The 14,524-nt window shown below is 56.4% G+C and overlaps 1 protein-coding gene across 1 annotated transcript in view; it reads left to right on the top strand.

Annotated features, from left to right (window-relative positions):
* Positions 1-362: 362 nt before the first annotated feature.
* Positions 363-14,524, top strand: part of ZCCHC24 (zinc finger CCHC-type containing 24) — a 49,980-nt gene continuing 35,818 nt past the window's right edge. The window contains exons 1-2 of the mRNA XM_040976031.1: positions 363-695; positions 11,465-11,665. Of these exons, the coding sequence (XP_040831965.1) occupies positions 450-695; positions 11,465-11,665 (447 nt within the window). The 5' untranslated portion in view covers positions 363-449. The remainder of the gene's footprint in view (positions 696-11,464; positions 11,666-14,524) is intronic.

Below are 14,524 nucleotides of genomic sequence, written 5' to 3'. Positions count from 1 at the left end.
GCGTGGCCACACCGCCCAGTACACATGCAGATGAGCACCGCTCTCCCCCCACCGACCAGCCCCCTTCCATGGAACAGCCAATGGAGGTGGAGGACGGGGAGCCGGGCAGGGCGGGACCTCCGTGGACCCCGCCCCCGGGGCGGCCACCGAAGGGGTCAGCGCCGAGGCAGATAGCGGATCGCGGGGCGGGACGAGGCGGGCGGCGCGGCGGGGCGGGGCCCAAAGTTTCCTGCCCAACTTTCGCTGCCTCCTTCCTCCGCCCGCGCGCGCCCGGCTGCAGTCGGGGGGAGGCGGCGGCGGCGGCGGCGGGCAGCGGCGGGGCGCAGGGCGATCGCCGTCGGGCCCCCGGCGGCTGGCAGTGGGCGCAGGCTCCCCGGTGCCCGCCCCTCCGCTGGAGGGCGGGGGGCGCGAGCGGGCGGCCGGGGAGGGGCCGGCCCCGCCGCAGCAAAATGAGCCTGCTGTCGGCCATCGACACAAGCACCGCCTCGGTGTACCAGCCGGCCCAGCTGCTCAACTGGGTCTACCTGTCGCTGCAGGACACGCACCAAGCCAGTGCCTTCGATGCCTTCCGGCCCGAGCCTCCCGCCGGCGCCGCACCCCCGGAGCTGGCCTTCGGCAAGGGTCGCCCGGAGCAGCTGGGCTCGCCCCTGCACTCCAGCTATCTCAACAGCTTCTTCCAGCTGCAGCGCGGAGAGGTGGGTGCCCTGCGCGCCCCAACTCCACCACTCCTCTGGTCCCGCATCTAGCTGCTCTGGGCCACATTCTAGCTTCCCGGTTCTTCCTGGCCCGGTCCCCTGCCGACTTCGCATTGCCAGGCCTGGCCCGGCTGGGCTTGGCTCCGTTCAGCTTTGCCAAACGCCGCCGAGGTCCTCGGGGCGCCGGGAGCGCGTCACCTCCTGGCCGAGCTGAGCCCGACCCGGAGTAGTTCAGACCTCGGGCAGGGCCCTCTTGGCCCGACGCGTTCTGATCGTAGGGGGGCTGAGGGCGCGGTGTCGGAGGGTTGGGAAGGAGGGTTGTGGGCGAGTGTCTCCGGAGTCTCTCCAAACAGCCGGGTGCGGCCAGGGCGGGGAGCTCCCCTTCCCAGCGTCCTTCCCACGCCCAGCCCTGTCCCCTCCTGGCTGATTCCATGGAGGGAGGAGCAAGGATGGCCTCCATTCTTTTCTCCTCCAACCTCGGTGGTCCTCAGGTCCTCGGAGAACAGTGACTGGGCATGGTGCCTGCACTTCCCACCCTGGGACCCCAGATATATCCTCCAGTTGCTGGCCCTCCCCCAGCCAACATAGGAAGTGGTTTCTGGGGGGCTTGACCCAGCAGACTGGGCTGTCCCCTGCCCTCCTAGCCTGGAAGGAAATGAAAGGGAAATCCTCTTGAGCTCTTGGGAGGGGGACAAGCAAGATAGAGGGGAGAGGTTCCAGCTGCCCCAGCTGCCTCCTGCCTAAGAAACCTGCACCGCTTGTGTTGCAAAGTCTGGCCCTTTGGTGGATTCGGTTACAAAGTGGCTGCTCACGGCCTTCTTCCCAGCTAGATAAATACACAGATGGCTGACCTCCCAACTCTGTCCCTGAGGGGTCTTATCCAGACCTTGCCCAGGTGCCCTCCTCTTGCTGCTGCCTCCTCCTCATGGGCTGGCACTTTCTCCTGTCTGATTTGGGAATAACAAACACCCAGCCTTGGCCCTCACTGTCTCCACTTGTGGTGGGCAGCTCTCCCTGTGAAAGTACAGGGGTGGAGGCCGCTGGCCTGGACACATGAGGACTGTGAGTTCTGACTGGGTGGCGGGAGGAGCCCTACGGCTGCCAGGGTGCACAGTAGATGAGAGTGGGAGGCAGAGGGCTCATAGATGGCATCTGCTTGGCCCCTGTTTCCTGGGGTGGGGGGTTGGATATGAGCATGGGACATGCTAGCTCAGGACCTTACTTCCAGGGCTGACCTGTTGACCCGTGCTGGTAGAAGTGGGTGGAGTGGAGGGAGGATGAGTCTGGAGAGGCAGCTTGGGTGCCAGGCCTGTGTGTGTCAGAGCTCTTTGTAAAGAGTGAAGGGCTCTCTCTCTCTCTCTCTCTCTCTCTCTCTCTGTTTCCTGGCCTGGCAACTTTGTTTCTTGTAAGAGATTTTTGCCGCCTTTCCAAGGAGCTTGCTGCAGGTGACTGTTGCTTGGGAGGCTCTCCCCTCTCCCGACCCCTCCCCATGTGGGGAGTTGCTTGGGTATCTGGTTTGTCTCAGTTGTTTATTCTCTCAGCAAACATTTGTTGAGTTCTGTGCACGCCCTGGGGGAGGCACGGCCCATAGCAGACAGGCAGTGGGGGCAGGCAGGCAGTGGGGCTGTGGAAAGGAAGACAGACTAGGCAGTTTGGTAGGGAAGGTGTGGGTGACTAGGAGGAGGGCAACTGTGGGAGCCCCTCATCCAGGCAGGAGACAATCATGACTCTCTGAGCCCCTGCAAGTGTCTCTCTGCTCCCACCTGTGTGTGTGTGTGTGTGTGTGTGTGTGTGTGTGTGTGTCCTGGCTGGGCCTGAGGCGCATGGGCCCTAATGAGGCCCCTGTGGGCATAGGATATTGTGCTCTCATTGGATGTTCCTGGTGTCCAGGATTCTAGCTGGGACTCAGGAAGCCTCACCTCCTGTGGCTCTGTTGTGGCCTGCCTCAGTTTCCCCACAAAAAGGTGCAGTGTGGGAGAAGTAGAGAAGTCAGTCCCTAGGACAAGGTGGGAAAATACCTACAGGCCTGACTTTGGGGAGTTGCTGGTCCCTGTTTGAACCTCAGTTTACCCATCTAAACTCTATTCCTGCCATCTCAGGGAAATGTGTTGGGAGTGTGCCTGCAGACAAGCCAGGGATCAGAGGTGGGGGTGGGCTTGGGAAGACAAAGGAGCTGCTCTGATATGCACAGGCCAGGAGCTCGAGAGTCGTGCCTGCTGACTTCTGGAAGGCTGTGTCTCATTTATGCTCATTCCCTCACCCCTCTCCACCCACCCATCCTAAACCCTCTCAGAGCCCCAGCTGTGCTCCTGGGGACGGGCCTTTCCTGCGCCCAAGGGCTTAGCCATTGACCTAATATGGCTCCAAATAGCAACTGGCTGAGAAGACAAGAAAAATACCCCCACCTCAACACCACAAAGGGGGCTGGTTGGAGAGGAAGCCCAACCGTCTGTGGGCTGCAGGGGACTCTTCATGGCAGGGTCAGGGGGAACCCCAGGGGCCCAGGAGCGTCAGTCGCCATTCTGTGCAAGGCCTGGTAGGCCTGGTGGCAGTGCCTGCGGATGTGACTTGCATGCTGACCACTGACCATGGCCCGTCTGCGCCAGCCCCTGTGCCAAGAGCCCACCCCCTCCTGCACCCACCACAATAGCAAAACCCCATGAATGCAGCTGGGATGAGGGGTGGGGGGTGGGTGAGGAGCAGTGAGGACATGGGGGCACAGAAGCCCATTGTACCCCCCTGGAACCTCAGCTCTCAACGTTGAAGCTCAGCCAGAGAGCTCTGAGTGGCATGCCAATCCTGGGAACAAAGAGGGAGGTGCTAGAGTTCACGTACAAGTGCCACAGCAAGTGCCAGGAGGTGACCTGAAAGCAGGCCTTGGCACTTTGTACAGTTGCTTGCAAGGTTGATGTATCTGGAAGCTAGAAGCTCAGTTTCAGAATTAGATCTGGGGCAGCTGCTGTACCTCTTTGCCCAGAGATTCCTGAGGCACTGGCTGAGGTCTCTCTCTTTCTCTCTCTCTCTCTCCCTCCCTCCCTCCCCTCCAGGTACTCAAGGAACACAGCTCTGAGGAGTGGGATGGGGGTGTGGAGACAGGGGTTGGCGTGCATGGGGTCTTCCCTGCCAAGTTTTGTTTGGAATTTAAATTCGCAGCAGTGCAGGGACTATGGGATTCCACCTCTGGGAAAGTGGAATTCCTGCTTCTCTCAGCACCACCCCTTGGGCCCCTCAAGATGGGTGTGCAGCCCCCTGCCTCATCCAAGCCCTCTCCCAACTCCTCTCCAGGGAGCTCTTCAGTCATTTTTCTCCCCCTTCCCTGGGGGTAGAAGTTACAGGAAAGTGTGGCCCCTACTTTGTGAGTGTTAGGAGCCAAATAACATTTGGGAAGTGCCAAATCCTGCCCTGGAGATTGCTGGCCCTGTAAAGGCTCTGAGAAGGCCTGCACTACCAAATCCACTAAGCTTTTTGACCAGAGTGACTTTGCTATTGGCCACCTGCTAGTGTCCTCCCAAGAATCTCCAGGCCCGTGGGGGACTGCATCCCAAAGCAGCCACGTCCCTTAGTGGGCACCTCCTGCCTTTAGGAAGCTCTTGGTGAGAGCTGGTGACACAGGTGCCCTCTCTGGACCGGGCACCATGTACTGTGGCACCGAAGACCCCCTCCTCTTTGCTGCTTAGAGACTGCAAGATGGCAGTGAAAGTGTCCACGGAGTTTCATGGAGAGCACCCTATGTGAGCCTCCAGGCCTGGGGCTGCATGTGTCTCCCTCTGTGAGCCTAAAGGTGTGGGTGAAATAGTGTCTTAGCACTGCAGGTGGCTAAGACAGAGCCTCTGTCCAAGGCGGCTGTTGGCCTGGTGGAGCCTGAAAGTGGGATTCTGTCTCTGAAGCTGGCTCCCAGCAGCCTTTTTTTTTTCAATTTGAAAAAAAAATGTAAAAGATTTATTCATTTATTCATTAATTTTAATTGGAAAGGCAGACTTACAGAGAGGAGAGACAGAAAGATCTTCCATCCATTGATTCACTCCCCAAGCGGCTGCAACTACTGGTGCTGTACCATTCTGAAGCCAGGAACCTGGAGCCTCTTCTGGTCTCCCATGCGGGTGCAGGGTCCCAAGGCTCTGGGCCATCCTTGACTGCTTTCCCAGGCCACTAACAGGGAGCTAGATGGGAAGCAGGACCATCGGGATTAGAACTGGTGCCCATATGGGATCTCAGCACGTGCAAGGCGAGGACTTTAGCTGCTAGTCTACCGTGCCACGCCCCCAGGAGCCTTTGTTTGGTGCCTGGGTTGGGGTGGGCTGTGTGTTTGGGGTAGAGGGTGAGGGCAGGATGGCCCTGGGCCTTGTGAGGAATGGCCCATCCTGCCCAGCCTGGAACTTGGGAAGATTCCCCCTGCCCATCCCTCCAAGGCAACTGCTGGGCAGCCTGAAGGAAGGACCACTCTTTGAGAGGCCGTTGGCCAAGGCAGCCTGACCTTCCCTCCATGAAGGAAAAATGGCCATGTGGGTGGGGGGCTCACCTCATGTGGTACAGAGAACACAGATAATTTGTGTCAGAGACAGCACTTAGAGGAGGACCCTTGGACAGCAGTCACTTGCTCTTATTAGGGGGTGCTGTGGTCTGGACATCTCTTTCCTTAGGGTACCGACCTTACAGATGAGAAAACAGAGGCCCCACAAGGTTCCCCGCAGGTCAGTGGCAGAGTTAGATGAAGAACTGTGTCCCGGCTATCAAGTTTCCCCTGGAACCTGCTCTGCAGTTAGTCCTCATCTCAGCTCTCCCTTGCGTTGTGCCCTGGGCCTGAGAACAGGGTGGGCAGGAACCAGGGGCACCTTAGCAAGCCTCAGTGCCTATGGCATTTTGTCCATGCTCAGAACTTTTGAGGAGTGGAGAACTTTGGTCGTGGACACTGGATTTCTGACATGTCCCTGCTTTGGCTGGCCTGGTGTGGGAGAAGCCTAAGAGGTAGACGCTGGATGCATTGTGGTGCTTTTGTTGCCACATCACATCCCAAGTGTAGGAACCCTCTGCACCAGACAGGGAGACTCAGGTTATTCCTGGTGAAGGTGATGCATTTGCTCAGTCGGGGGCAGACCCAGGAAGCCAGCCTGGGTCTCACCCACGTGATCAGTTCTCTGTGTGTATCAGGTGGTGTTTGATGGCTCATTCAGTCCTCCCCTGACCATCTGTCTACTTGCAGCTTCTGATAGCACCAAGCCTCCCCATTCCTTTACATGTCTACACTTGCTATGACTTCTCCCTAAAATGCCATTCCCTGCCCTTGTGCTCTGGACAGATTCCAGCCACTCCTCTGTGACATAAAGATGCTTCTTTTAAGAAGGACTTGTTCCAGCTGTCAGGGGAGCAGACCCCTGTCCTGTGGCTGTGACAGGCATCAGGGGAAGTGTGTCCTGACACTAGGTCTTGCCATGCCCATGTGTGTCTCAAGACTTCAGTTGTCAGCATTCTGACAGTCATGGAAATTCAGTCTCTTCCCGTGGAACCATGCTGGCATCTTATGCTCAGCCGATGCCAGGGCACAGGAGCTGCACACTGAATGTTTAGTGGATGAATGTACAGACAGGCAGGCAGACAGATGGAAGGACGGATTATCTGAGTTGAAATATCCCTCCTCCCACCCCAATGGAGGCTTCAACGTGCTCCTGATCCTTCACCTTCTTTGGCGATGACCCCTTGAAGAATTCCAGGACAACTAGAGTTCCTGCACAACACTCCCAGGTGCCTTATGACTTTTGGGGAACTGTGGATACCCTTGCCACCAGTGGATTCCTGGATCAGAGCCCCTGGAGGCCAAGCCTCAGTGATAGCCCAGGCTGGCTGAATGTTAAGGTTGTTTGTGGTCCTGGAATTCTCAGCTTCAATTCTCAGCTTACTTAGATTGTGGCCGTGAAAGATACCCTGCTCTCAGTGCTAGATGGGCAGAGGATGTGTGGCTGTGATGCTCCTAGCAGGCGAATGGGGAAGGGAGCCCCTTGGTCTTCTCTGTTTTGGCCTGTGGCCCCTGTCTGTTTCCTTAACCCCTTGAGCTGTCCTCTTTTTGTCTCCTTCCTCCCAAGAGAATGTGAACTAATTAATTTAGACATCTTGATTTCTGGGGTATGTGTAGGAATATGTGATTTACATGCTGCCCTGTCCTGGCTGGCACCATACCTTCCTGGCCCAGTGTTCTGGGAAATGGGTACAGAACCTGTAGCCCAGCATGTCCCAGGGCAGCTTCATGCCAAGGGCAGCTTTGTTTCCCGTCAACCCACTTCTTTGCCCACAGTTGCCTCCTTTCTCTCCCTGAGCCTAGTCACGTCCACTTGCATTTGTGTACCTGAGGCGTGTGTGTGCTGATCTCTAGATAGGCCCTGAAGGTGCAAGTGCAGACCCCTCAGGAGAAGGCCTGGGGCCATGTGTGATGTATATGGATTCTTTTCTCATGTGTATGCACATTGCAGTGGGGGTGGTGACTTTGTGGGGGGCGAGGGGGGGGGATAAGGACCCCGGAGCTACACAGAGCTGGGTCCAGAATCAGGAAATTCCTTCTCCAGGACTCAGCACCTGCTCTGGCCAGGCTTCCTAGGGACTGAACCTGTCTGGCCACCCTGCCCAGGTTGCTGCTGTCTTCTCAAAGGTCTCACTCACTGCCATGCCCTTACCTGTGCATGTTGCTGCTGTCCCTGCTCCCTGATGTGGTTCTGCCCCATCTGTAGGAGTCTCTTTTTCTTCTGGACTTTTCTCAGTCCCTGTATCCCTTCCCCTGTTGCACCCTCTGGCTATCCTGGACTGGGGTGAGGTGCATGGTGGGAAGGGAAGCCTGACTTGGCCACCTGTTCTGGGGTCCGCTCTCCATGTTCCTTGGTGGAACCACTGTCCCCAGGCACAGCTCTAAGCAGCTGGTGCCTCACCTTACCAGAGCTCAGGGGGTTAATGTATGATGTCACTCTGGTAGCTTCCCCTGGGTTCCCTTCCAGTAAGAGGGATGCCAAACTGTACAGGCTCTATTGGGGCTGTGATACAAGAGACAGTCAGATCTGGGTGTGAATTGCTGCTCAGCCAAGTGCTGGTGGTACGTTGGGCAGCTTTCTCAGCCTCTCTGAGCCTCAGCTTATAGCTCCATCATTCGGGGAGATATAGTGCCTGTGCCCAGAAAGTTCTTGCCAAGAATACGGGAGCTAAGAAAGGGAGAGGATCTCCCATCTCCCGAAGTGTAACCCACAGCACAATCCAAATACACCATCGCTGTCAGCTCTTCCTTCTGAGCTTTGCCCAGAGTCATTGAGGAAGTTTGGAGAAATTCCAGCAATGGGCGTCAGGGGAACATTTGGTCCCCCAGATGTGGCTTGAGGATCCAGTGCTTTCTGCTAGTGGTGGGGATCACTGGGCGGGGAGGAAGGAAAGATGGCCTCTATGTCCAGAGGCTTTTACTTCCTGCCAGGGCCCAGGGCAGCCAGATCCAGGGTGACAGTTTACAGCTGTCACCTTGCTTATCCAGGAGGATCGGGCCCCTGGCCCACCAGCAACTGTCCATGCCCAAGGTCATCACAGACATGAGCAGCAGTGACTGCAGCCAAGTTGTTGGGGTCCCTGCTGCTTGCTGAAGTGTCAGGGAGTCCTAGCTTAGGAGCACCTGCCTTCGCATTTTTGTGCCATTCCTTGGAGTCAGGAGTAGGGGATGGTACTAGTTCCAGGAGCTCAGGAGCCTAGTCTTGAAGAGGGTTTGGATAAACATAGAGAGATGGAGTCCCAAGTGTAGAACTGGAGAGCAAGGAGCTCATTCACCCCATGGGGACTCCCCAGGAGCAGCCAGGCAGGTCCAGAGTTGGGAGGGAGGAAGGCCTGGATGCCAGCCCCGCCCTCCAGCTGCAGGTGGTGGGAGCAGAGGCCCTGCCTGCATTGATGAAATGCTCTTGGTTCCTGGGGCTGGGCTGTGGGTACCTGGAGCATTTGTGAAGGCCAGACTGTAGGAACGCCCACATTTGTTCTCTTAATTTTAGAGATAGGAAAGCCAAGCAGCCAGGCCCCAGCTCCCTGCCAGAGGGGACAGAGCTCTGTGTGTCCTGACCTCTGCCTGTCCCGTGTCTCCAGACCATGCAAACAGCTGGGAGACCATTTCGCCTTTCACCTCCATGGCCTGAGCTCAAGCACAGCTGCCAGCAGGAAATGGCTTGCGGCCCCACCCACCCCTTGCTGCGGGGGAAGCGGGACTCCTGGCCCTTGAGCCTGGCTGGGTGCCCTGAAGAGCTGGGCCTCAGTCTCTCCACCTGTGACCTGGGAGGGATGGTTGGTAAACTGACCCACACGCTTCTGCCCTTTTAGCTACCAGGTAGTATTTGTTTTGATGTGGGGCTGGGAGCAGGGAACTGGAGCAATTGACTGGAACAGGCTGCAGGGCGCTGGAGGTAAAGGGGATTGGTCCAGGGATGGGGTTTGGGGCAGCTCTGGCTTTTGTATTTTTCTGACCATGGAGCTGTCCATGGGCAGGGGCTTGGCTCTGAGCCTTCTGCAGCAGCAATGGGACATGGGGCATGGAGCATGGAGAAACCTGAACGGCAGGCTGTTCAGGGCCTTTGGCAGCCCCCAGGATGCCCAAGAGCCATCCGTGGGCAGGGGAGTGTGGCCACAAGGCGGGGGAGACGCTTTTCAGGGTGTAATTAGTGCACTTTCTGGCACCACAAAACTTCCCCTTCCTCTTGACAATCTACTGCCAAAACAGCCTCCATTCCCGTGGACTTGCAAGAGAGAGGGAAAAAAAAGAAAGTAAGAAGGCTGTTCTTTGTGAAATCGCAGTTCCTAGTCACGGAGCTGAGTCACCCCCCTGGGATCTTCAAGTTTCTTGTTTGGATGAACTTCTCTCTGTGAGGCTGGGCCCATGGCCTCTCCATTTCCCTGACCCTGACCCCCAGTTGCGGGGGTGTAAGTAGGGTTGGGTTTCCTTGCCTGGGTAGTCCAGGGACTCCCAGGGCCACACAGAGCCAGGCTGGCTGTAGTTGAATGGTGGTGTGTGTGTGTGTGTATAGTGGTGGTGGTGGGTGCCTGGCAATCATGTTGGGTGAGCACTGACTTTCAGATTTTGGAAGATGATAAAGTTCTCATGGTTGGTGTTGGTGGCTGCAGTACAAAGCCAATTTACCACCACTGGACACATGTACTATGGCTGTTTTACCAAAGAATGCAGATTCCTGACCCTCTCTGTCCCAGGTGGCTGCTTTGGGTAGAGCTGAGATAGGGGCCCAGGAAACTGTGTTTGTTGCAGGTTCTTCCAATCAAGCTGGGGACACATGGGTCTGCATGTGAAATGGGGACAGTGATTCACAGGGTTGTGGTGAGGGCCAGCTATTTGAATATGCAAAGTTTCCCATGCTGGAGAAGAGACCCAAAGATATGGGGTCCGCAGCAGCTGCCATCACAAGAGCTCATCCCTATGTAACACCCCCAAGCCTGTAAGGCCAGCTGCTGGCTCCTACACCTCCAGGACTGGGTGACTCTGCCCCTTTCTGGGGGACCTCCCCCATCTGGGGTTCATTAAGAGCTGGAGTCCCCTGCAGGCTGAGCCTGGAGGTTCGCATGGTGTCCTCTACCGACCCTGGCTTTCATGGTGCAACTGCTGGTGTGGAATGGTTTTTGTGACCCACCCAGTCCCTGTGTGCAATAACAGAGGTCCAGAGAGCGAAATGGCTGGGCCAGGATCACACTGCAAGGTGTCTGAGGATGACAAAAGGGAATGGCAGACCCCTAAACAGAGAAACCACAGGGGGCACAGGCTGAGGATGCCTATGGGAAGAGTACAGAAGGGTGTCTGAGTTCCCACCCCACCCCAGAAGGAGCTCTCAGCCCCCTCCCTCCTCTTCCTACACTGAGCAATGCTCAGCTCCCCTTCGTTCAGCCAAGAACCCTTCCACACACACATACCACAGAGTAGAGCTGAACCCCGTCAGTTGGCCCTTTGGGGCAGTTGAACTGAGGCCAGGAGATGCCCCCTACACGGGCCTGGCACTGTTCCTCCTGGGGAAGCTGCCTCCCTCTCTCCAGGCTTGGCCTTGGCCCCAGACAGGGGAGCCTGTGGCCACAGCCCCACCTTCATTGAATTCCAGTGCACCGGGAGGCCCGGAGCCCGGGACGCCTATAAATAGAGGCTGTGTATACTAGGACGGGGCCTGGGCCGCATCTCGGCGAGTTGTCTGGTTCCTGTCATGGTAGGGAGGGTAACAAGGCCACTCCTCCAGCTCCTGTGGGCTCAGACGGTGACCCGAGGTGGTCCCCAATCAGACAGCATAACTTTGTGCCATGGACACTCACTGCAGGGCCTCTTTCTGGCCATGTGAGGAAACTGAGTCAGCAGCCACTTGCCTCAGATCCCTCCCTCAGCTAGCTTAGGGGCCCTAGGCCTGCCAGGTGACTTTCTAACTGTACTCACTGGCCTCAAGGTAGTGTGTTAAGGACAAGTAGTAATAATTATGACAGTCGTCATCATCATCATCATCTTATGCTGAGCAGGTCCCGACTCCTGTCCTCATTTTGGCCTCCCAGCAACTGGGGAGCTAAGGTTATTTCCATTTTACAGACAGGACCATGGACACACTGCTAGAGGTGGGATTTGCACACTGGCTCCTGGAGGAGACAGCCAAAGGTGCCATGAAAACTTGTGGGTGTTGGGTGTGTAGGGTGGGGTGAAGGGCTGAGGATACCCCCACCCCCACCTTTGCTCAGACTGTGGCTGCAAATGACTGTGTGTGTGTATGTGTGCCTCCTCTCTCCCTCCCCAGGCGCTGAGCAGCAGTGTGTACAAGAGCGCCTCGCCCTACGGCTCCCTCAACAACATCGCCGACGGCCTCAGCTCCCTCACCGAGCACTTCTCAGACCTGAACCTCACCTCGGAGGCCCGCAAGCCCAGCAAGCGGCCCCCTCCCAACTACCTGTGCCACCTGTGTTTCAACAAAGGACACTACATCAAGGACTGCCCCCAGGTAAGGCAGTCAGCCTGGCAGGGGAGGCGGGAAGGCAGACAGGAAGAGTGGCACTTTACCTGTTGATTTCCTCACTCATGCACAGCAGGCAGAGGCCCCCACTTGGGCCTGTGCTGGTTGCTCAGCATTCTATGGGCAGGTACTCCTGCACCCCAGCATCGCTTCCCCACCACTACCACCAAGAGCTGCCGGCCCTTCCAGGCTCTGCAGCCATCTTCCTGTGGGGCAAGATGGGCCAGCAGGCTCCTCACATTCACAAGGAAGGAATGCGGGCTCCAGGCCAGGAATGCACACGTGCACACTCTTCCCCAAGACCCCACCTCTGCCTCCTCAGCCCTGGCTAGCAGGAGGAGCAGGGCCTTGGCAGCCCCCCTGCCAACGCTCCCCCCTCGCCTGTGTGCCCCCAGGAGAGGACTGGGCAAGAGGCTGTGGCACTCTGGAGCTGGGCATCTCTCTCTCTCTCTCTCTCTCTCTCTCTCTCTCTCTCTCCCTGCCTCCCTCTCTCTGGAAGGAGGCCAGCAGGGTGTTGGGAGCAGCCCCCAACCTCCACCCGTTGTGGCTCATTGACCACATCTCCATGGCTGGGTGTGGCTCCGAGGCCCAGGCCCCTAGGGATTGGCCCCTGACTCACTGCTGGCCATGACTTTCACACCCAGGGAGAAAGGTTAGCAGCTGTTCTCAGTGGCAGGCGTGATGATGCGTGATTTCTGCTCCCATTATTGTTCATATTTTCCAACTTGCTCTTTTATAGTGTGGCACTGCTTTTCTTTTCTATATGTAACAAGACTGGAATTCTGGAAACTTCCAAGACCTCTGTCATATTCTCCTCCAGATGTGGGAGGTGTGGGGGCGGGGCTGGGTGGAACCAGGTCCTTCCAGGACCATTGTGGAGTGGGGAGAGCAGGATGCTAGATGTGCTTGTGGCACTCAGCTCAGAACAGCCATGTCCCTCACAGGGTGTCTCCTGGGGCAAGTGAAAACAGCTCCATCTTGGACCCTCCCCAGATCTGCACTCGCCCAAGTTCCCTGGATGGTCTGTGTGGCTTGTGCCCCCTGGACCTAGACCCCTGGGTGATGGGAGCAGCCCCACTGGAGCCTGTCCTCTGCCCCTGGCCCAGCATCCCTGGTTTTAGTACAAGCAGTCAGCAAGAGTCCCCCTCATGCAGGTTCTCCAAGTTGGTCCTCAAGGCCTTCCTGCAGCAGCCCCTCATGTCCACACAGTCATTCACAACAGCATCTTACAGTGTGGCCTAGGTCATGGGTAGGGCAGGAGGAGAGGATGGTGCCCAGTGCTTTCTGAGTAGCTTTGTATGCCCTGTTCTAACAGCCACCTGTCCCAACAACCAGCATTGCTAAGCAGGCAGATGACATTCAGACACACCAGGACAGGCACCCTGGCTGGCAGTTCAGGAAGGCTTTCTGGAGAAGGAAGACTTGGAAAATGTAAGAGTGCCCCCCCACCCAGTGTAACTGATTTTTTTTCTCTTCCCTTCACTTTTCTTTTAAAGAGTTATTTATTTTTACTAGAAAGACAGAGTTACAGAGAGAAGGAGAAGGAGAGGAAGGTCTTCCATCCACTGGTTTACTTTCTTAGTGGCAATGGCCAGAGAAGAGCTGATCTGAAGCTGGGAACCAAGAGCTTCCTTTGGATCTCCCATGCAGTTGCAGAATCCCAAGGCTTTGTGCCATCCTCTACTGCTTTCTCAGGCTACAAGCAGGGAGCTGGATGGGAAGTGGAGCAGCCACGACATGAACCAGTGCCCATATAGGATACCAGTGTTTGAAGGTGGAGAATAAGCCAGTTGAACCATGGCATCGGCCCTGTGTGGAGGATTTCTAAACATAATAGATGGTGAGCCAGAGGCACAGGAGTCTGTGAAGGTATGAGTGTGAATGTATGTGCTCCCGTTGCCTTCTCTACAGCTGGGAACCGAGCTCTTGCAGCTGCTTTGGGAGGGTAACATGATGACACTGGCTGTGTGGCCTCCGTGGCAGACCTCCAAGGAGTGGCCCCAGCTTACAGCAGCAACAGAGCTGCAGAGAGTTCAGTGCTGGGAAGTGGGCCCACATGCTTGGGAACCCTCGTTACCACAGCAGCCCCATGTTTTTTGCTCTCTGCAGCATCCCTGTTCAGCTTCTGTTTCTTTCGAGGCTGAGTGAGGGCTTCTTCCTTGTCCTCTCCCAAGCAGGGCTATGGCAAGGCTCCTGAGGCAGTGGGAGGACAGAAGTTGGCAGATCACTGACATGGCCAGGGGCTGGGGAGGGGTCTGTGGTGAGTGTGTGATGAACATGGCAGGAGTGATATGCAGTGCCAGACCCATCACAGTTCTCATCAGGTGTTGGCTGGCAGTGTGCTTATGCTCTCCTTTGGGTTCCTGTAACAGGCATTGTGGCAAGCTGGGATTTTACAGAATCCCACCCATGAGCTCCAGGGACAGGTGCTGGGCTTGAGTCACCTCTGTGCCCCTCACTGTCTGACACCTGCACCGTCTCAGGTACTTCCCACAGAGAATGCTTGCATCAAGTCTCCCAATGTGTTTCAAAGGAAATACTAGGTCAGAATTCATGCCCATAATGCATCAAAGTAGAATACTCTTTTAAAAATGCTCTAATGAGATACAACTCATTTCTCATAGAATCCACCCACTTAATGTATATAGTTCAGTGACTGTAGAACATTTGTATCACCTTCAAGTTGAACTTCATACTCTTTTGTTTCTGAGATTTATTTATTTAAAGAGTTACAAAGAGAGAGGGGGAGAAGAAGAGACCTTTCATCTGCTGGTTCATTCCGCATATGGCTGCAATGGCTGTAGTTGAGTTGGGCTGATGCTAGCAGCCAGGAGCTTCTTCCAAGTT

This window comes from Ochotona curzoniae, unplaced genomic scaffold, assembly GCF_017591425.1.
Source record: "Ochotona curzoniae isolate NIBS_2020 unplaced genomic scaffold, NIBS_Ocur_1.0 contig_2692, whole genome shotgun sequence".
In the NCBI taxonomy this organism is placed as follows: domain Eukaryota; kingdom Metazoa; phylum Chordata; class Mammalia; order Lagomorpha; family Ochotonidae; genus Ochotona; species Ochotona curzoniae.
Note: the sequence above shows the minus strand (reverse complement) of the source record. Positions and strands in the feature narration are given on the sequence as shown.